Source organism: Perna viridis, chromosome 5 (assembly GCF_037379345.1).
Source record: "Perna viridis isolate PV_CMFRI_1.1 ecotype Kerala chromosome 5, ASM3737934v1, whole genome shotgun sequence".
Classification (NCBI taxonomy): domain Eukaryota; kingdom Metazoa; phylum Mollusca; class Bivalvia; order Mytilida; family Mytilidae; genus Perna; species Perna viridis.
The window spans coordinates 23,054,566-23,078,238 of NC_142449.1; the positions used below are offsets into that span (position 1 = coordinate 23,054,566).

General features: G+C 32.0%; 1 protein-coding gene across 1 annotated transcript; it reads left to right on the forward strand.

Moving 5' to 3' along the window:
• The first annotated feature begins 1,690 nt into the window (after positions 1-1,690).
• On the forward strand, positions 1,691-23,392 carry LOC148616564 (alanine--glyoxylate aminotransferase 2, mitochondrial-like). Its single transcript, XM_088583723.1, has 14 exons — positions 1,691-1,838; positions 7,723-7,808; positions 9,126-9,310; positions 10,999-11,122; positions 11,740-11,834; positions 12,311-12,404; positions 13,032-13,097; positions 13,709-13,843; positions 15,811-15,903; positions 16,157-16,229; positions 16,687-16,835; positions 17,788-17,937; positions 18,903-19,001; positions 20,239-23,392. Exons 1-14 carry the CDS (start codon positions 1,796-1,798, stop codon positions 20,338-20,340), a joined length of 1,494 nt encoding a protein of 497 aa, XP_088439849.1. The 5' UTR covers positions 1,691-1,795; the 3' UTR covers positions 20,341-23,392.
• Positions 23,393-23,673: the final 281 nt, after the last annotated feature.

A 23,673-nucleotide genomic window follows, 5' to 3' on the forward strand; every position in this document is an offset into this window, starting at 1 on the left:
CCAGTCGTACGCTGCATTGTGAAGACTAATCTAGACGTTGCCCTCTTACTTGTTGTTTTAAATGCAGATTATTTCAGGGCATGTCTTGTTTACCCCTCCCTTACACACAAAAAAATGCTTCACTGATGCAATCACAATATACTTATCATTGTGAATATCAATACATTTGTCCTCCATTATCCATTATTTTTGTTGGTTTGTGGGTCTGTCCTGCTTAAACTCCGTTTAAGTAATTGGTTGGAAAACTTTCATGTTATGTTTAGTCAGGATATATAAATATATAAATATGTATTTGTTCACATCATACCATTGATGTATATTGACATGCAGTTGTTTATACTGGCTCCGATTTCGAATATAACTCTTGTGTAGGGCCATCTGGAGTCTACCTTGTGGTGTGAGGGTTTCATCGTGATCAATTGAAGACCAATGGGTGCACGTGGCTTTAGGCTGAAATTTCCATCCAGGTGGGGTTGTTGTCTCTTTGACATATTCACCACACCTATTCTCGTTATATTAAAAAAATATTTTCTTTATCTCATTGATGTTTCGATATTTCTTTGATGATGCTAAGGGAAACTTTTTCATCCTACCATACACCTCTGCATAGAAGGACAACCACTTACCTCAACATTGGAATTAAAGTTACCGATGTAGTATTGACTGTATTGTCGTTGTTTAATAATATTTCAGTAACCGGGGCGTTCTTTAAGCGAATGTCTCATTTTGTTTTTTTTGTGTGTTGAGGTATTCCATGGAGAGAAATTGATATATTATGGAGAGAATTTTATGGTTTGTTTGCTGTTTCAGTAATTTTTTATCTTACATGAAAGGGGGATGTTACGGGCCTTTTTTTTTTTTTTTTAAATAATTTACTTTACTTAAGCTGTTGTTTGGATGTAATAACTTTTATCTCTTACTGGCTTTTCTTGGGTAGTTTTCTTTCCTTCGATGTCCTGCTGCCTCTCATAGTATGCCCCTCAATATACTGTATCTTGTTCCCTCTAATACGTCGCTTGACTTTCTTATGCGTTAGTCAATTTTGTCCTGAACAAAACCCAGAAACAATCCCGCTGGATCCACCACTGATCAGGACGTGGCGGCTGTGAGTCACGGTGGGATGTATATCAACAAGTTTGCAACCAGAACTTGATTTTATTTTACTTTTTTTCTTGATAATTCATTTCAAAGTGTCTCTTTTTTACAATTGATATCACATACTAGACATACATGACTTGATGTTTGTTAAATCAATCGAGTCCATAGAGTAGATATTTCAGTTTTTAACAACTGAAAAATCATTTCTGTATTGAGCGGCCGCCACTGTGAGACCCTCGTCGCAATGGTGCCTACAATTTGTTTCATGCCTAGCTTAGCCTCGCCTTTCACCTGTTATAAGACTAGTTATACATCGTAGATTTCATGTGTCAGTCCACAGTCAGGAGATGTTGGTCATTAATGTGTTTTGTGTCGTTAATTAACTTTTTTTTAAAAGAAGTTACAGTTGATTTTTTATAATTAATTTTGTTTGTTTCTCTTTGACACACCCGCTGTTGTCTGATTTGTAAAGAAATAAGTTTTCCCCTTTTTCATGAAAAAGTACCAGTTATTAAAGAAAAAAAAGAAAAAAAAACGATGAAATTCGTCACCTTGTATTAAATAAAATCGAAACACCAAATTGACATTTCCCGCGAAATTATCGTTCTTGGGTGGGCGTGGCTTTACGAACACGTTGTTTGTTTACATCGAGCAAAAAGCTAGGAAAGAAGTAACTGGGTCAGACAGCTGTGGAAACATGGCCATGAACAAAATATCAGCTCATTTACTGTCTTTTGGAAGTAAGTTTTGATATTTGCATTATTAGTTTTTACAATAATTGAAGTCTACATCCAGTGAAATACACAACATATATACCTTACAAGAACTATGTTGAGTTGACCTGATAACCATTTCGTTTTAGGTCAAGGCAGTTGTATTGTGTTTTCGACCCTCTTTTATTAACATGTTAATTAGTAATTCCACTTTAATCATTAACACTCACAGTATTTGCTAGATAGTAATTAAAATGCACTAAATACAGAGATGCCCCGTCCAGGGTATAAGTTGACGTTTTTGCAAAATATGTTAAATAGGTCACTCACAGGCATGCATGTACATTTAGGCCAACTGCTGGTTTTATGAAATAGTCATTATAGATAGTAAGATTTCTATGCATGAAAAATTACAACATAGTACATTGTTTAGTTAATTGGTATTAATGATATGTAGTGTCATTCTTTTTGCATTAATACATGTACATGTAGTTCATAGTCATCCAAATGGTTCTGGCTCTAAGCTTCTGGTCATAAAGTCATCTAAGGGTCACAAGAGTCAGGACGAAATGTTGAGACAAAAAGTTTTTTTGTCATGTTGTACATTTAATGTCAGTATAAATAATGTATTAATTTTTTGGTGATATTGATTCATAGTATTTTTATCTCATCCTTGTTATCAAATTACATATGAAATGGGGACATTTCATCGTTAAAGGACTGCATGTATGTAACTAAATCCTATCTTTTAATAAGGAAGGTACTGTTGCCATCTTTACATTACAGATTTTAAACTTTTCAACATTGACATGTCAGATGTTAAGTTGAATTTTGATTTTAAAAAGTACATATTTTGTTCAATGTTGAATTAATTGGCCATTCATGTATGCATGGTCATAACTTGTCATAATTTGAGTTGAAATGACAGCTATAACGATGCCATGTACAAAATGTATATACACATATAATAAACGACTCTAGTCTACTGTAATTTCAAATCTGAGAAAGACCTGCTATGTGTGGTGATGTATATCCATAAATTGATTCTATGTTGACTCTTAAGTGTAAGTTTTTTTAAGAATCAGGCAAAATGGGAGAAACATGCATCTTAAAAACCCACCAATTTGTACATACATAATATATGTTTCTTCAGAATTTATGCTGCAAGGCCATACCCATTTCTTTCGATTTAACATTAAGTGTCAGTATTTGTAAGAATCAGGCAAAATAAAAAAGATGCATGTCGAAAACCCACCAATTTGACAATGTAATATCACTCAAGGTTACTTTCTCCATTTGAAAATAACGTTAGTTGTGGCTGACCAATTGTAAAGAGAATTTGATATGATATTACTATCCATTAAAAGGTTCCTATTTTACTTGGAGTTTGTGGCTCCTACTGTTTAAGAATAAGAGGCCAAATAGTGTAAAAATAGGTGTTACATTAAGACCCATGTAGAATGTTCTCCTTCCAGTTTTGATTCTGTTTCATTGTGTTTCTTATTTAATTCTGGTATTACAAATGTATCAAGCAGATTTAATGTGTTTTGGACCATTTTAGAATTGTAAGGGGTCGAAGGAACCGTACCCCCAAAAATTTCGACTTTATATTATTTTTTTGTCTGATTGTATAATTTTTTTTGTATTGGAATCTTCATGAAAATCCCTGCCTACATTTTTCAATCAAATTTCAAATATCTCCTATAGTTATTGATTCAAGGGGTCAAAGGGACTGCGCCCCCAAAAAAATGGACTTTTTAGCTCACCTGGCCTAAAAGCTTTTTCCAAACATCTTCTCTGAAACTGCATGACCAATTGGAAGGAAACTTGGCATAGTTGTTCCTTAGGGTATCTTGCACAAGCTGATTGTATAAAATTTTAAACATAAAGAAAACATGGCTTCTGTTACTAAAATGGTATTCTTTACAAACTGATTGTTTAAATTTGTCATTGGCTGAAAAAAAAAAAATGGCTGTCGTTAATAAAAAAAGGGCATAGGGGTCAAAATACAGTTTTTTAGGTTTTTGGTTTATCTAAATACCTTATGTCACTGGTCTATCGCTGGAAATACTATTTCTTAAAACTGCACAAAAATATAGTCCAAATGTAATTCTGTTTATATCATTCAATATTTCTTTTATAACAAGTAAATATGTTTCTTGCAATTATTCAGCTCAATAATATTCTTTTATTTCTACGAATAGAATTGAGATCTATTCTTCATATCAACTGAAGATTGAGGGACTCCTTTTTGGCCTTGAAAGATCATATTCAGTAATGAGTTCATATTGAGGAAATTTAGTTCTTGCAGTAATGTGTCAAAAAGCATAAAATGTGTTTAGCATGTTCCATTAAACACACTTATCAGTCAAATTCTCTAGCCTTTATTAAAAATTTATCATTAATAAACAGAAAGACGAGAGCTTTGGTTTTAACCAAGTAAATTTGGCATGAAAATTCAAAATGATAAAAGTGTTTTTGGAAATCTTATGTTCATCAAGGAATTTTTTTTCTTAAGCTGAAATTGAGTACATTGTATAATATCAATAACAATAACAATCTGTTATTATAGTTTTTTAATGTGAATGCAAACTAAGTTATGGACAGTTTAAAAAATTTCGGAAATAGGTGAAATGGAACAAAGTTTGTATTTGTGTGCGAAGTTTGATCAGAAGTATGGATTGACATCTGGTCTATACGTATTAGGGAAAAAACGATTCTTGATAATAAATATAAGATATGCAAATGTATGATCACAATTTTATTTTACATCATGTAATCTTCAAAATTTTGTTCTTGGTACAATTTTCACAAGAATCAAAAACCTCCAGTGCTGACAGCACTTTGATTGCAAATAACTCAACAACTATTGAATGTAGCAAAATTCTGACAGTGGATAATATTGTTCATCATCAGAGAAATGATTTATTTCCTGATGTAGGAGTTGTGGCCCTTGGAACAGATTTTTTTTTATCGATTTTCACATGTACAAATTTGAAAATCTTCTCTAAAACCATTTGACATTGAAAATAAAATGAAAGTTTGCATGATTGTTTCTTAGGGTATCCTGCACAAACTGATTGTTTAAGATTTTTCATCAGCTGTAAAGCATGGCCATTTTCAATAAAAATAGAACATAGGAGTCAAAATGCATTTCTTGCTGTTTTTTCCACAACTGTAGAAGAATAATGAAGATGAAAGCTAGTCATAAGCTAAACTTGATATTCTGAGCTGATTGGCAGTAATTGAAATTTTGGGGGCCATTTTCAAAATAGCTGCCATTTTTGTGGCCATTTTCACCTGTGGCTTTGATTTCAATGATTTTTGTTTTTTTGCAGAAAACATGGTATTCTAATTTGAATGATGATGACAAGAATTTGTTCTGGATGGCCATTTTCAAGATGGCTGCCATTTTCCTCTAATTTTTAAACTTGCTTTGATTTCATTGATATTTGGTTTATATGGTATGGTCTCCTGAGGTGAAAGATGATGATGAAAATGTTGTGTAGCCATGATTTATCTTCAGTTTATGTTATTTCTCAGCAAATGTATAGCAGGTTAATTTGGTTCTGAAAACACTTTCATTCATTGATATATGCTCTTTTTCTGCAATTTTTTGGTAAAACATTTTAACACATCATACCTTTACTTAAATAATTAATAAGGAATGGTTTGCCAGATGAGCTATTCGTGTTCCATTTAGAGCCTGTTGTTTATTTTGTATCTGATTTCGAAAGTTTTTATTTGAATTTCAAATTTTGTGCAATATAGTGTCCAAGCCAAACCAGCAGTTGTGCCCATAATGATTTGTAAGTCCTTATGCTAAATGCTGAGCTCTGTGAAGCTTATTACAGATTTTTACTGAAAGATAAAAAAAAATACAATAGAACAAATGAATAAAAATAAAAATCTCTATTATGTTTGTTTTATTATAAACATTGACATGTATGGAAGCAAAAATATCGCAAACCCACCTCAGGGGGCTTTTCTAATTGTTAAAAAACTCTTTAAATATGATTAAAAACAGAAGTATTCTTGTAGTGAGAAGGGGTCTGGGGGCAGCCCCCCCCCATCTATGATTTTTCCCCAACCACAAGGCAGAAGGGGTCCCTGTGACTGTCACACTTAACTTTGTGGACGCAACTCCTTGGAACTGTTCAATGTTCAATTTCGTTCAAATTTTGTAGGATTGTTAGTCACTATATGTAGTTGGTCATATTATGCTGCCTTTTTGATTCAACAAATTTTACAGGAGTTGTGGGACTTTGTTGAATTTGTACATGTGTACTACACTTAAGGAACACTTTGTGGACACAACTCCTGGGAAACTTGAGCGGATTATGTTCATATATTGTTGGATTTTTAGTCACCATATGTAGTTGATCATATTGCACTGCCATTTTGATTCAACAAATTTAACAGGAGTTATGGGACTTCGTTGAATTTGAAATTTATACTCTATAGGAATACTTTTTGAACTTCAACATTTTTTGCAGCAGAGGGGGTCATATGACTACGCATAGCAATCTTTTTTAACAATCTAAACAATTTTAATTTGTTTTTTGCATAGCCTTAAGTACAAAAGATTGTGAATCAAGAAGTTAATCTGTTCCACTGGAAATCCTTGCAGTCATTTATAGTTGATAGGAAGAAAATTGAGGAAATTATGAGTAGAATGGTGATCAGAGTCACTCAGAAATCAGTTACAAAGGCCATTAAACACTGAGACATTCCTGTCAACCTTTGAAACAGTTCATGTGGGAGATTCTCCCCCATTAACACTCTTGTGGGAGATTTTTACAAAGAACAAATTTTTGATGTCAAAATTTAATTATTTAGTATTTTTCACAAAAAATGTAGTAATTTTAACCAAAAACCTCTCACAAATCGAGAATTTTTATTAGGCATTTCTAAATTGTTCAATGATTTAGTTGGAGTCTCCCACCTAATGTTGGAGGGTTAACAGCTGGTATGCTAAGAAATTAAAAAATACACTTACAATTCAGAACAAGCCAGAATGACCTCCCAATTCTGGTGTTAAATGGGAAAAAATCAATTATTATTTTTGAAAACAAATTTTTAGCTCACCTGGCCAAAAGGGCCATGTCAGCTATTGCCACCACTTGGTGTACTTCGTCGTCATTGTCGTTGTTGTTGTCATCCTTGTCATTGTTGTCCGTCAGCGTTGACAATTTTCCAAACTCTTCTCATCTGAAACTACTGGATCAATCAGAACCAAACTTGTATGAATGTTCCTTAGCATATTCTGCATAGAACTAGTGTGGGGATTTTTGATCTGTCCATTGTTACTAAAAATAGAACATAGGGATCATACATTAATTTTTGCATCTATCTCAAAGACTATTAGGTTTAGCCAAATTCTTTCAATTGCCAAAATGATCTTTATTATAAGGCCTACAAAAGTCTGCATTGGATCAAAGTTGTTGGATGACTCCTTGTTAGAGTTATCGCCCTTGAAAGGTGAAAAATGATTTTTTTTTTTACAGTTTTCAGCCAATATCTTGAAAACTATGATAGACAAAAAGAAACTTTCAATTGCTAAAATGATCCTTATGATAAGTCCTACCAAAGTCTTCTTGAATCACAATTGTTGGACTACTCCTTGGTTGAGTTATTGCCCTTGAAAGGCAAAAGTTAAAGCAGGTGAGCGATTCAGGCTCCTTGGAGTGTCTTGTTTCTGAAAATTTTATTTGTATGAAAAGAAAAGAAAGTGATTTTCTGAGCCAGATTTTGCCCTTGAAATTGGACTCTCACACTCAAAGTATTAGACTAAACAGGTATGTAAAAAGTATCCCCAAAAGTAGAATGGTTCGCTGTGTAGGCAAGAACATGTACACTGTATGATTACTTCATGGGTTATAGTAAATTGACCATTTTATCTAAATTTTAGGTAGATCTGCTAGCAATGGAATGGTACGATGCATGTCCTCTGTGGCACCCATGCCTCCATGTGACTTTAAACCTGATAAATATGAGGTAATTTATTGTGGGGGCATTATTACTTGAATTATTGAGCTTCTATTTTATGTCTGTGTGTTTTTGTTAAACCAAGACATTTACTTTTTAACATAACACTTTTTATTCTGTCACTCATCTATACAACAAATGAAGTCCAATAATTCCAATTATGCAGTCAACATTGTAAATTTGTCATTCTGTTAAGTCAGTGTCGAGGACAGCTGCTCCATTGCAGATCTGTAAAGTTTCACACAATTGAGGCAAAATAGATATCAGTTTCCTTAATCTTTATAATTTTCTATTTGATCTTACCAAACTGACCAATGCGATGACTTTTCATTCCATATTGTCAACTTTCCTTTCATCTGTGGCAACATCCCTTCAGCACCTGCGTACGGAGTTTTTATTTCACAACTCATACATTATGCCAGAGCTTGCTGTATTGACACAGACTTATTACAATTAGACTTTTGGAACAGGGTTATGTTGTTATCACTACAGAAGTTTATCATGAATCGTTAATCATTTCAGTGTATCCATCTGGACCATGAAAACCTGTATTTCAAAGTGACATAGTTTTCGTTTTGTCTTTCGTCTGCCCTGGATTTGACTTTTTATGAGCAACTCCTTTAATTACTCTTTCATTATTTTTGCAAAACTAAAGATTCAAGATTCAGATTTAAAAAAATTTTAAATCATATACTAATAGGATAATAAGTTGGAAGTAGTGAATAACCAAAATATGATCACGAGTGCCGAAGAACCCTAGATTTAACGAGTGTGAGGAATTTGTTTTGTGCACATGTTAAATCTTATGGCGCTCCTGGCATGAGATGATCATATTTTGTTTTGTTCACGATAACCAATTGATTATCCTATTTATTATATAGATTTCCTCCATTATTTGTTGCTATTCTCAACATAAATTTTGTATATGGCAGATTTATCTATATAATGACTGTCATCAACAACAAACAAAAATGATAAACAGTATGAGTAGAAACTGGTGATCTGTGGCATGAAGAAGAAACATTGCATATTTGCTGTCCAGTGGTGTGAGGGTTTCCTCTTCATCCATAAAGGACTAATGGATGGTCTTGAGCTGACATTTTTCATCCCGGTGGGGTTGTAGTCTGTCATATTTACCCTATCCATTTTTGTAATATATAGGGCAGTATACATGAATATCATTATATATTACAAAATAAACATAACCATAAATGTTTCTTCTTTGTTTGTATCAAGTTTTAAAAATTCTTCTAATCTTAACCACACACATTTAGCTTCTCAAAACATGACAGCCTTGCTACTGATAGCTACTACTTCTTTATCCAGGGACTTTCCTTTGACCAAGCTATGAAGATCAGACAGGATAATTTATCCCCTGCGCTACTGACATACTACAAAGATCATGTGATGATAAATCAAGGTCACATGCAATGGTTGTACGACATCAAAGGGAGGAGATATTTAGATCTGTTTGGTGGCATTGTTACAGTCAGTGTTGGACATTGTCATCCGTAAGTGTCTATGTTCCTTTGTTATCTCCTCTTTTTTTGGCAATTTACATGAATTGATAAAGGAAGATGGCTGGTGTCTTTAAGCTTGATAACCGATAACATTGTTCAAGCCAGGTATTCAGATACTAAGAACCCTGTTGGACACTGTGAAGGCAGGAAAAATAATTTTCTGGCATGTTATGGGTGAGTATGATGCATTGTGAATGTTTGATATAGGATGTCTGATGTTGCACACCTACTTGGGAATTATTGGGCTTTGTTTATTTTTGACTTATACTACTGGAAATTTGGCATAAACCAAGCCCAATAATTCCCTATAGGTGTGCCACGTCAAGTATCCTATGTATATAACTTCATGCATTTGAACATAGTGAATTAGAGTGAAATTATTTTCTCTTGCTGTCATTCATTGTGTTGAGGTGGCATGCGAGTCGCACTACAGTTTTCCCACGAAGTTAGGTTTGTGGTCATTCAGCACGATGGCGTCAAAGCGTTAACTTTGGTAAATTTACCCCCCCCCCCTCCCACAAATTCAGTTTTAGATTTATAACACAAGGTTGATAGGACTGGGCAATATTTTACCCATGTTTGGCACACATTTTTAGGTTTTAGTGAGTGTACAGATCTATATGTTAAAAGATTATTTTATGTTGATGTTGTGTAAAGTAGATGATGTTATTAATAAATATAAATCCATTTACTATTTACATAGGTTTTCATTATATATATGAGATATGAAGTGTGCATCAATGAAACTACTCAAGAGTTTCATGGGATTTGGTAATGTACTGTATCTTTGAGACAATATAAAGAAGGGTTGGACAAGAGAACAAACATTCACAATGCATGGTAGTGAAGAATTCGTACTCACCCGTACCATGCTCAAAAGTGTTTTTTTCCATGTTCATAGTGTCCAACCCAGTTCTTAGCGTCTGAATACCTGGCATGTAGTTGAAAACTGTGTAATTGATTATGAATCTTGATAGTTTTAAATACTTTGTGAATACAAAAAAAAAAAATACCATATTGTATAATGTTCTCTATACTTATGTCAATTTTGTTTCTGAACAAACGCATTCAGTTCTAGTACTGTTAATATATGCCTTACATACATTCTTTCCAATAAATTTATGTCACTTATTCCTCTGAAACTAATTATGAGAATGATTTAAAAAAATTAACTTATTAAGTATAAAAACTATAAGAAAAATATATAAAATGTATTTATTTGAAATTTATCTTCAAGATTTCTGCTCAAACAGTTTTATCCTGGATTGAATGAAATATTTGCCATAGAATGTAAAACCATACATTCAATAAATTTTTAAATAGACTCTTTTGTGGTAAGTTGGTGAACATGCTCAATATACACTTCTGTAAGGTAGGGCTTGGGTAGAACATAAGAATTTTCCTCCCAGAAGTGTATATTGAGCATGCTCTACACATGTCCGTCGACTATCTCACAATTAGCACAAAAGGGACTTTTAATGTAAAATTATGCATTCAATCAATTTTCAAATTGAACTGTTCTGATCACACATAAACTTCGTGTTTAATGGACTGACACTTACATTATTCTGAGAGTATCAATATAGGGAAGGAATTATTGTTTGTGTCCTGTAGTTTGCACTTTCTTGGATTGGTATAATAACTTTGGATTGATTATAGAGTACATTCTTTTTTTACAGGAAAGTGAACAAAGCCTTGGAGAAACAAGTGAATACTCTTTGGCACACTACAAATATATACCTACACCCAGAAATTCATAAGTATGCAGAGAAACTTGTTTCCAAACTTCCTGGAAATTTGAAGGTAAAAAAGAAATATGATCTGGAAATGAACATTATCATACAATTGTAAATTTTAATTATTAAGATGATATGCAATAAAGCATTATACCTGTACCAAAATAGAGATAAAAATAAGTAGTCGCCCAGTAGCACATAGCTACTAAATTTTGAGCTAGGCTACCACACTTTTAAGTAAAGTTTAGTTGAACATACAGAAAATATTTAACAAAAATATGGTCGAGGCTTCCAGCTTGTATTTCCTAATTTTTACTCCTGCAAAATAATTTTATTTTCATTACATTCAGACTCAATTTATACAATCCTAATCTATACATTGACTTGGGGTCTAGCGATAGTCCTTTCCCCTGAAATTTTATCATACCCAAGACTTTGACATTGGTAGTCGTTATTTCTCTGTCATACATGCTACATTCAGCAGATTTATTAGTCAGAATCTTTCTGAAATGACATCACTCTTGTGGTGCTTGTACTGTCTTAAAACTGGTACAAAAAGTAGTGTTTGTTACTGTATGAGGTACTAGATGGCTACCTTTGCTTGATTTGACAAATGTTTTTTCCTAAAATATAAGAAATAAACCAATCCTCATAAAACTACTGTAAAACAATCTGTCTTTGTAGGTTGTTTACTTTACCAATAGTGGATCTGAAGCCAATGATCTTGCCTTATTAATGGCCAGAATGTACACAGGAACTTTTGAAGCAATCTCATTAAGGTAGGAAGACAAGTAACCCCTAAAACTTCAAGTTCTGGTAGAAAATATAGTTCTAAAATCATTCATCACAGAGCAAATTTAATTCAGTGGCAATCTTATAGAAATCTTCTAACTATATTTGATGTACCTCATTGTCAATCATGTAATTAATGTCAATAATTTGGATTTTCTTTGGCGGATAAGGATGCCTGTAATAAAGTGTGTATCAAATCTACAGGAAACATATATGTAATTTATGATACAAGCATATACAATGTAGCATGTATATAGAACATTTACAATTGCAGCTACTTATACTCACTGCACTGAAGTAGCAGAAATGGCAGAGTAGTTAAGATTTGAAAAATTTGGTAAGAGCCAAATATTTGGTCGAATTTTTTTTTTCATGGTCACCGCTTAAAGATAAGTAAAAAAATATTACAGTGGTTTGATTTGCTATGGTGTTTGTTTGTATGAGCATACATCTTTATTTACAGAAATGCCTACCATGGTGCCAGTCCTTATTTGATGGGTTTAACTGCTTTATCAACATGGAGATTCAACAGTCCTACTGGTTTGGGGATTCATCAGGTTAGAATAACTTTTGAAGTTTAGATAAGATGTTAAGTTATTGTACACTGAAGTCCCACTGCTATTACTAAAAGTAGGGGTCGGCAGTAGTATTTGCATATATCTCTAAAACAGTTAAGCCAAATTTTGACATAGGTTGAATTGTTCAGTATGATGAGATCAAATTGTGGTCAAGTTTTGTGCAACATTGTTGATCCATGTTGGAGTAATTGCCCTTCTTAGATACATTTTTTTGCAATTTTTGATGTTACTACTTACAAAAATCTTGTCCTCAGAAATTGTTGGAAGGAATTCAGTGATGTTGATATTATTGTTTCTTAAGGTATCCTGCACAAAATAACTGTTGAGATTTTTTAATCAATGATAAAACATGGCCACATGTTTACACAAAAAGAGTATTTATCAAGCCTGTTGATTGATTCAGGCTCTCTAGAGCACCTAGTTTTATTTACACGGCAATTAAAATAAGTCTTGAGGCATCCTCAAAAGAGAATAGGACTGACCAAGTACTAAGATTTATGTCCCAGTGTTAGACTCGCAAAAGTAAAGCGTGTTAAAAACCCAGATATTGATCAACCAAATAATTAACTTTGTGAGGCCTAAATAAGAATAACTTTTTGCTTGCAGTCAATGAATGCTGATCCTTACAAAGGTCCATGGGGTGGAGCCAAATGTAGGGATTCACCATCTCAGGTAAATAATACTTTGTAACATAAGGATTCCAATATGACCAGAAAAGTTTTAATTCGTGAATTTTGTTTTTGCCTTTCCTGGTTTGGAAAACTCATTAAAAATTGGTTATACTGATGATTTTTAAAATAATATACTGGTAATCAATATGGAAAACTGTTTTATTTAAGTATGATTTTTTTTTATTCTGGTAGAAGCATAAATAATACAATGGTATACAGAAAAACATATAATTTTAACATTAAGCATTGTACAGAAGTTAAAGGTTTTTTTTCTGTTGAGGGCTTGTTGAGTAAATATATTGAATAAAGTAAAAATTAAGAAAAAATCCAGAGAATTCACTGCAATTTTTGCTTAAAGCTCATGATTTTTTTTAAAGGAAATTGTGTTGCACTTTAGGATAATGTGTATTAATAAATAAACATTTCATGATATAACAGAAGTCTTCGAAGCGTAGCTTGACCTTAAATATCTGATATATTATTGTTTTATTCAAAGACTTCTAATGCTTATTGATTTGATTGAAGTTGGTTATGATTGAAAACTGCAGTTTTTCCTAAAATACATGTAGCAATTTACATGGTAAGATGTAACTAATTGAATTCATTATATAGGTAGTAGGTAGACCCTGTTCCTGTGGAGAGGGCCAATGTGAGGCAGGGGATAAGTACTTTGCCCAGTTGAAGGACACCATTCAGTTTTCCTTACCTAAAGGTAGATGTGGAGCATTCTTTGCTGAATCAATACAGGTAATGTTTAACATCCACTCATTTGAAAGGAGTGGGGCTATATTGCAATCATCTTGTCTGTCTGTCAGTCTGTATGTTTTACTTTTTTGTAAAAGATTTCACAGCTTCTATTAGAAGGAATGTTCTAATAATTGTTATATTGCTTTTCAAGCTGACTTGCACCATGTCTCCTATATCCAGGTTCAGGGCTTATCTACTTTCTGTTTATTATCAACTAAGACATTTTTAGGTGATGTATAAATGTAATTTTTATAACAAATTTCTCAGTTTCTATCGGAGAGAATGCTAAGATATTTGGTTTATTGCTTTTGCATGATGACTTGTAACATTTCTCCCCTTTCCAGGTTCATCGCTTATTTACTTTCTGGTGACTGCACTACATAATTTGATGAAATAGTTGAGTGGGATATTCTTAGCATCATGTAGCTTGTAATATCTTGTTAAGAATTGTGGAAGAACTATTGTTTATGGTGTACCAATTTTCATGTTTTTTGTGGTACGGCCAAACCATGATTCCAAATGATACATAAACTTTTAGCCAGAAACTTTGATGCTCTAAATCTAATGCAATCCTCATGTTGAGAAATGAAATATATTTTGATCAATAAAAAAATAAGAAAACCTTTAGTAAAAGTACCATAGCTGTAACATTTTTTTTTATTTATTTCATCCAGTCAAAATCACAATATCATTTAGAAACATTATTTTTGTGACAAATACTTTGTTTTGTAAAATCAATAGTTGATTAAATTAAGGAGTTGTCATTCTTGTTTAAGAAAAAACAGGAAAATCTTTAGCAGTATTTTCTAAATAATATTTGGTACTGGTATATGTAGACCTATTGCTTTTTTTTGCTATTTGTTTTCAATCAATAAAAAGTACTTCAGTAGCTGTCTTTGTAAGAATCATGCAAAATCTGAAAAGTGTGATACATCCCAAAAAAGGCTACATATTTTATTTTTGTAATTAAGTTGTTTTATGGGTCTATACTATGAAATGTGTAATTATTCATTCATCTCTGCCTGCTCTTAGGAGATAATCAACATTGAAAATCCAATAGATTCTATTGTATTTGAGCGTCATTTACAGAGTTATCTCCCTTAATTTTGAAATATACAGTGCATTCTATATAATTGTTATCTCCTAAGAACACTATGAAAAATTGAATGTTTATTTCTGTTTACTATGGCAATTCACACAAAGTATCAAAAATAAAAATACGTAGGCTTTTACCCATGAATTTTATTTTGTATGATTCTTAGATAGAATGCTTCTTAATGTTTTAAGGATCCTTACTGGTCTATTTAAGAATAAGGATTTCAAATGGTTGTGGAGTTTTTAGAGATCTTTCATGCTAGAACTATATAAGAAGAAAAAATATATGGGTCAGTTAGTTCACTTTTGATATGTAAGCATTTGAAATTTTGGTGGGAAAAGGATTTCTTTAGATTTTCCATAGGTTTTGTCTTAGTAGATTTGATCTATTGAAACACTGAAGAAATAACAGGAATTTCATAAAATACTTCTCAAATACCATTTTATGGTGTGTTTATTGAAATTAAGAAAAGAAAAGATTGGTTTACTTGGCAAAAAATATTCATGCTATGAAATGGTTAAAACCAGAGGAGTCTGAAAATCGGACAAAATTGGCTGAACATGACCAGTGAAAATCTTTGAAGTGATAACATTGTTACAACCAGTGTGTATGATTATGCTCATTTAGTATACAAGGAATACATGTTTAGTCAGCCAATCATTGGCCTTCAAATGGCAGCAATATGACATCGCATAACTAACATAAATAATTTGAGTTCAATGAAGTATAAAATGTTTTACACTGAACATCTAGTATTGTATAAAAACTTAATATAAAAGTCTATAATATAATCAGCCATATAATACAATGCCAGCCAAGCACTTCTTAGGCCAACTGTTGTTAATATGAATGATGATAATGCATTTTCAAGGGTGTTGGAGGAACAGTACAGTTTCCAAAGAACTTCCTGAAACAAGCCTTTGATCTTGTTCGATCACATGGAGGTGTCTGTATATCTGATGAAGTAGGTGACTTTTCATATATTTCTTAAACTGTGTCACTGTTATGAATTCACTGTATCAATTAATCGTGAAGATTTATAAGGTGAAATTTTGCAAATTTAGAAAAATGTCATGATATTTTTGCATGAAAGTGAAAAATACTTCGATGCATTACAACTGTAAGTTGAAGCCTATGAAACTTCTAAAGGTAGATGTCTCTTCATGATACACTTAACATGAACTACCAGTAGTATGGTCATTGGTCTATAATTTCAGGTACAAACAGGTTTTGGTAGAACAGGGACACATTACTGGGGATTTGAAGGTCATGGTGTTGTTCCTGATATAGGTAATTAGGTCACCAAACACCAAGTTTGGTCACCGACTTATATTATTCACTGAAAACTAAGTTTTGGCAGTAAGTAGGTTTCATTGTTTTCGGTTTCTTTCGTAATGTTTTTTTCACGTATTCGATGTTGTCAGAATAAACTTTCAAAAACAAAACTCGGTAGGAAGTTGCCTCTCCTTTTGCTAATTGTGCAAGATTTATTTGAATTTTTAAAATGGATGCCATTGCAAAATGGGCACCACCTAACAAAAAAAATCAGTATTGTCTGATTTTTAAAGAATATTTATATGCCAATGAACCTCAGGCTATGTGGATCCACAAAACTACTAACAGGGGTAACTTGCTCCTTGTCTTAACTTAATTGTTGAAATACTTTTTTTACATTATTAATCCTTTTAAACTATTTTAAACAGTTTTAAATCAATCTATTTTTATCAGTGATAAATTTTTCCCATAGTTTCCATGGCAAAGGGTATTGGTAATGGTTTCCCATTAGCTGCTGTTGTGACTACTCCAGAGATTGCTAAGCACATGTCCACTGCACTTCATTTTAACACATATGGAGGAAATCCAATGGCTTCTGCTGTTGGCTCAGCAGTCCTTGATGTAAGTTTGTACATGAGGGGATTACATTTCTTGCAAATTGTATTAATTTTTTCTTGTCTATTGATGGATTGACAAAACCATTGCAACAATTTTTTGAATTTTTCAATGAATTATGAACACTGCTGCATCATTAGCTTCTATTGATCTATACTGCATTTCAGATTTTGACCCCCAGCATTTGAAACATGTAAAGGACACATGATATTAGTGATGTGTTGTCAAGACTAAGTAACAATCCATACAAAATTCAGACAATGTCAGTGGTAGAGGTAATTCATGATGCAGAAAACCCCACTGAAGAATTGATGTTTTGTTGGATTTCATATGCCATATTTAAACAAGGTCTGAAGGAGAGAGGGGTATACTGTTTTATCCTCATCTAATCATTTCTGCCAAACTTTTCTCAGCAACTAATCATCACAGAGGCCTGAAATTTTATACATTCTTCCTGTAGGTATGCCATATGGTGGAATCCATTTTTGAAATAATTTTACAACTTACTGATTACTGAGGACTTTGTTTATTATTCTTTTATCATAATTGAATACTGGGATATCACTAGTGAGCCATTGTTCTCAAATTTCTTGTTTTACATAGCTATAGTCCTATTAGTATTTTGTAGAAAACATATGGTACATTTTGACTTACCAAATCAAGAACAATAACTCTTGCAGTGTGCCTGTTCCCCTCAAATTCTGTATAATTTTTATCACAAAAGAGCAACATCCTATTGACAAACTAAAGCTCATTATGAGTTCTTTAACTATTTCTGAACTAGAAATAAAAGTAAATTTGATGGGTTTTTGACTTGTATGAATCACCTCCTTACTAATTTTTATAAAGTCTGCTACTTAATTAAGATCATTCTAGCATAGACTACTAGAATTCAATCAATATTAATATGACTAAACACCATCATAGTAATTAATTGCATGTATCCCATTTTCCTTAGGTCATTGATGAAGAAGGGTTACAACAAAACAGCCATGAAGTGGGCACATACTTCATCAACAAGTTACAAGAATTACAAAATGATTTTGAGATTATTGGTGATGTAAGGGGCAAAGGACTGATGATTGGTTTAGAGCTTGTGTCTGATAGGGTATGTTTATGCTGGTAATAATTGCTTGAATAGCTTATATATGTCCACTTTTGACTTTGTTTTTTTTGGGGTTTTTTTTTGTATAAATTTTCAGCAAAAGGGGGTAACTTTTAACTTTCCAACCAGACAGCCTGGTTTATTATTCCCTAGAAGCAATGGACAGCTGTAGACTTTAAATTAAAAAAAGTAATCACTTATTTGAGCATTGATTAGTACTTGTTTACCTATTAATAACTTATTTTAAATCTTTCAGGTACTTAACCAAGTGAAAATAGTTTCAGTGTAAAAGAAAAATGTTAACTGTTCTTCCTTTCCCCAATAAGACTGCAGACCAGGTTGTTGTGTGTTGGTGGCTTATATCCCTTTGAAAAACTAGATAAGATGGCATGCATTATTAATTATGAGAACCATAGTGAGGAAAATAGAATATTTAAAACTATTTACAAGAAACGGGGATCTCTTTTCTCTCTTAATTTTGTTGGATTGTGTGCCGTACTTCACACTTGAAAGTGATGATTTCACTAGCTTGTTGTATTTATTTTGTACTGGCACCTGATATTGCATCTGGAGTTAAACCGCTTTTACAATACCAAAAACCATGTAATTTGTTTGTATTTTTTTGCAGAAAGACCTGTAATGCATAAGTTAAACTAACATCAATATTTTCTTCAAAGGACATCATAATACAATTTGAGAAAAGATCACAAATTTAAAACTGCCTGAAGGTAGATTGATTACAAAAATTGCGTAAAAAAAATTGCACAGAAATTTCTTGGCTTTACATTAATAGGAAAAGAATTTGGAGAAAACTGCAAATACCACGATCTGGTAGAAAAGTATCATAAAGGGAATGTTTGACTATTCAGATCATGATTAAAAAAAAATTACCTCTTCTTATAAAGCCCTGATATTTTCATATAACTCTAATGAGCCACATGTATATGTCTAGTATTCTTTCTTTATAGAACTCTAGAGACTTCTTACCAGCAGCTGATGTGAATGCCATCTGGGAAGACATCAAAGATATGGGTGTTCTGGTTGGGAAAGGAGGTCTTGGTAGCAATGTAAGTGTTATTTTTTTTGTTTTCTTTGCATAAGTTTTATAAGAATCATAGCTTTATGGCAAATAGAGTCAAAAATGATGTAAAAAATGTTCCATTATTTGGTTATATTTGGTAATATGAGGTGAAACCTGTAGGTGGTTGAAGTTGAATGTATTGATGTTTTTATGCCTTTAACAGTTTTAGATAAACTACAAATTATTTTTATATAAAAAAAATTTAAGATGTGAGCTATTAGCATTTTTTATGACGCTAGTAAAGGTCCTTACTCAGTATAACTGGTTAACTTCCTTTCAGACTCAGTGTGGTTAAGGTCATAGGTTTAATTCTTGTTGATTACCATTATGAGAACTCTATTGATAAGATGGCAATAGGAGTTGCAGTACCTGTGTGGTAAAATGGTGTAGCGTTTATATCATGTTACCTTCTATTTAAGGACTCTGTATTTCTTTATATTTGAACTTGCGGATAGAACATGTTTTGTTGTTTTTTGTACGAACATGTTTTATTAGTGAAGTATTTAGTCATGGTTTGTTAAGAAAAAACACTTGTGGATCTATTTTTTCTTACAAAATGTTTATATGCCTTTACATCTATTTTCTGTTCTATTCTATATTCAGAAGTACTGAAACATATATAATGTATACATATCTACAAATAAACAAATATTCTAGTCATATCCGTTGCCATTTTTTGTGATCAATCTAAAAGAGAGGGTTCAAAGCTTCTTGAAAGTATTACATTTTATACTGCAGTTCTGTTTGAGCAACCAAAATGCATTGACTGTATATTTATTGATTATATACAGTCACTGACTATATCTAACACTTTGGCTCCTACTTTCCTACCCTTGCATGAACTATTTGTTTAGCGTCAGTATTTGGGGCCAATAGTGGGGAAGAAATGTAATAAAAATGTCGTATATAAATTAATCTTGAATAGGATTGCAGTATTAAGACAATGACAGTGTATTTACTAAAAATAAAAATAATATAGGAATTTGGCATAAATCAGAAAAAAAAACATGGCAAAGCGTTGCATTTTACCCAGATTTTAATTCTCATCCACATATTGTTTTTATTTCAGGTCAATACACTGTTATTGTCTGTATTCACTGTAATCAGCAACAAGAAACAAAAAATTGTATAATTGTATAGCTGCTTGTGAAATTTACAGATGTTGGAGAAATTTGACAATTGATTGTGAAATTAACAACTGATTTTTTTTGTTGCATTGACAGGTTTTGAGAGTCAAACCACCAATGTGTATCACTAAAGAAGATACAGACTTTGCTGTTGATGTTTTCAGACAAGCCTTCCTGAACTACTACAAGAATAAATAAATTACATGAGTAATTAGGGTTGTCAGTTGAGAGAACTGTGAAATATTCTTATGACAACCGTATATACTCATTGTATTTTTTATATATTCTTTTTAAAAAGTTTTTTTCATATAATTGATGGTTTTAGTTCGTGAACAAATAACAGAAAAGTGAGCATTGTTTTTCGGGGTTTTGGGTTATGAGTTGATACTTATTACATTTGTACAACTGTGAAATACTAACCAGTTTTTTGGAATTATCTTTTTTTAAAGTTAATTTCATATGATGGTATGAATTCATGGTGTATGACAGTTATAAAAATTTGGATTATATTTCATAATAAAGATCGAGTTGGTGGTTGGTGAAATTAAAATTTTGTTTAGTTCTCAGAGATTACCATGGTTACGGATGGGTTGATTAAAAATTGGTATGTTGTTTTAAATAGATTGGGCATGTGTTGAAAGTGATTAAGTTAAATGTTCCATATCAAATTTTGTTGGATTATCGTATACCTAGCACAACAATATGCACAAGTTCATGTTGTGATATTTGACTGATTTTTTGGGGTATTCTAAATGCAGGTTTTACAGGTAATTTCTGCAATTTCAGAAATGTCACTTTAAAAAAAAAAAAAAAAAATAAATATTAGAATCATTGTAATTTCTGAATTTACAGTTTTGCATTTAAATTGCAGTTTGTCTAGTTATGCAGAACATTTTTTCAGTATTGCGCATTTTTTGTTGTATAAAAAATGTTAATTTTTTTAAAGGTAGCATGACTGCCTTTGATTTTGCTCAATTTCTTCCAATTGTACAGGAAATTGTGTATATATAATCAATGACATTACATGTCACCGAGGAGCTCGGAAATTGTGTGGTGGTACTTGGTTGCTACGTTCACTCGGTGGTTTTATATATTGACATAGATTTGTAAATAGAGGGATGGTAGTTATTATCATGTATTTAGTATATTCGGAATGCATGTTTTGTATTAGCAAATTGTATAGAAATGATGAACTGCTTTTGAAATGGCTTCAGTTTTTATTTTGTATTTACTTGGTACTACTTAAATTCTGTGTTACGATAGGTTTTCTAGTGCAATACCTTATATCTGTTTTATTTAATTAAGGTGCTTTGTTTCAGTATTGTTATATTCAGTTTTTATATCCTGGAGTGTTTTACTCTCTATTCATATTTGTTGTTTGAGGTATTTTAAGTGCATTTTCATTTTTTTAAATTTTCTAGAGGGGATGAGGATATCTCTTGGCTAATTACCTTGTTTTTCTTTTTTTTTTCTGTGGTGCGTGTTGTTGATGTCTTTAATATCTACAGCCACATTACTTTCTATGTTGTACATGCAGTAAATAGTTTTTTTCTTCATACCAATCCTGCATTTATGTACTGTGTACATGATTATATTCTAAGATTTGTACAAATCCTTTTGGAGTTGTATATTGTATTGCAGATGCTTGTTAGGTTATTGAAGAGATATTGAATTTTGAAACATTGCATTGTCAGGGAGCATTGCACTGGCTGAATGTATTGTATGAAATATGATTTTTTACCTTTTATTTTCAATCTGTTTTTAGAGAATATATACAACCTTAGGGATCAATCATTTTACTTTAATGGGGAGGAGGCTAAGATGAAATTTCTATCTTGTCTTCTTATTTTGAGCAATTTTATATGTCCTACCTTTTATTTGAAATGAAATTTTTTATTTGAATTAAACTGAAATGTTAGGAAAATAATATATCTTGCCTTTTATTTTTTCTTATGGTCAGTCACGTCTTTTTATTTCTTCAAAATTTCAATCCTGCTTTTAAGTTTTTTATTTTAAATTTCATCCTAGCCCCCACACCCCCCCCCCATATATCAAATGGTAGTTCCCTTCTGCATTTTGGAACTATACAGAAATTTCATGTACACATACATTTTAGCAATATATTAAGTGTTATACAGCCATCTTGTATGGGCATTAAGAATATATTTTATATCAATATATTTTTTGTTATGTTATATGTAATCATATATTTCACATTATATGCAATATGTTGAATTCCTTCAACTTTTGAAATAAACTATATATGGTATGTTGTCATTAAACTTAAATATCATTTTTACCAACTGAAAAAAAATCCAGAACTATTATTTATTTGGATAGACTACTGATAATACTGTAAACATATTAATTTTCGCGGATTCTGTCAAGTGAACATATTCACAGGTATCATCTTCTGTGGTTTCAAAGTACAATTAGCGTTATACAAAATGTAGTATTATATATATTTTGTATAAAATAGTGTTAAAATCAATTTTGAGGGTACTTATTTTTGCACTTATTTGTTCACAACGAAAATAGTGAAAATTAGTACACAGCAAAAATTAATACGTTTACAGGAAATTTATTATTCGAGGATTGGTATACCAATCAACAATTAAAGTACAGAAAACCACGATGAAAAACAAATATAAGTTTCTTTTAGTTTACAAAATTATGCCCCTAGAGAAGGCGCAAATAAAAATTATGTCTTTTTAACATTTTTATTAAAATTGACAAAATGTGTAGTAAGTTGATCCATTAGACAGATCTGCCACTGGCTCTGTTTCTGTACTTAAATGGTATTTGTATTTTTAACTCTACTCAGCAATTTAAATATGTGAATGGTATATAAATGAAGATCGGTTACATAGATTCCTTAATATCAAGTATAGGAAAATTACACTTTTTGTTGGACAAGTCTATTTTCAAAGCATTTTCTGTAGTGGTATACCAGGATTTGGTCAAATTGTATGTTTCTTTAAAATAGCATTTGCAATGTTGATGTTCAGGGAGTCTGCTTCCCTGGATTAAATGACTATCACATGAAATGCCAATGGTAGTGAACTGAATAATTTACATGGAGATTTAAACTTTCCATCAGAAAATGATTAAAATACCTGTGAAATGAAAGAAATTTTTAACTCCTTGTGAATCAATTATCATTTATTCAAACAGAAGACCAACTCTGTCACCTGAACATTCATTTTATGTACTGTAATAAACTACTGCCCTTTCAAGGTAGTCTATAGACCTTTTCATATTTATGGAATGCAAGCCATTTTAGCAAGTTTTTCAAAGGACATAACCCACCATTTTTCACACACAATCTGGTTTGTGATCAAGAGCATTTTTTTGGAATTTAAACTATTTTCACTACAGTAAATTCCTAAATGGTTTGAAATAAGTTAATCAAAAGTATCCTAGTATTTACTGCACTTCCAATAAATTGAATATTTGAAGTCGACTGCTGTCCATTGCTCCAATTGGTCAGTCGACTAATCTGTCAGGTTGGGCACTTACCTCCCTTTGCTT

Coding starts and splice junctions, on each gene's coding strand:
- LOC148616564 (XM_088583723.1), top strand. CDS start 1,796: ATGGCCATGAACAAAATATCAGCTCATTTACTGTCTTTTGGAA. Junction 12,405..13,031: donor CTGGTTTGGGGATTCATCAG/GTTAGAATAACT, acceptor TTTTGCTTGCAG/TCAATGAATGCTGATCCTTA. Junction 16,230..16,686: donor TGGTGTTGTTCCTGATATAG/GTAATTAGGTCA, acceptor TTTTTCCCATAG/TTTCCATGGCAAAGGGTATT.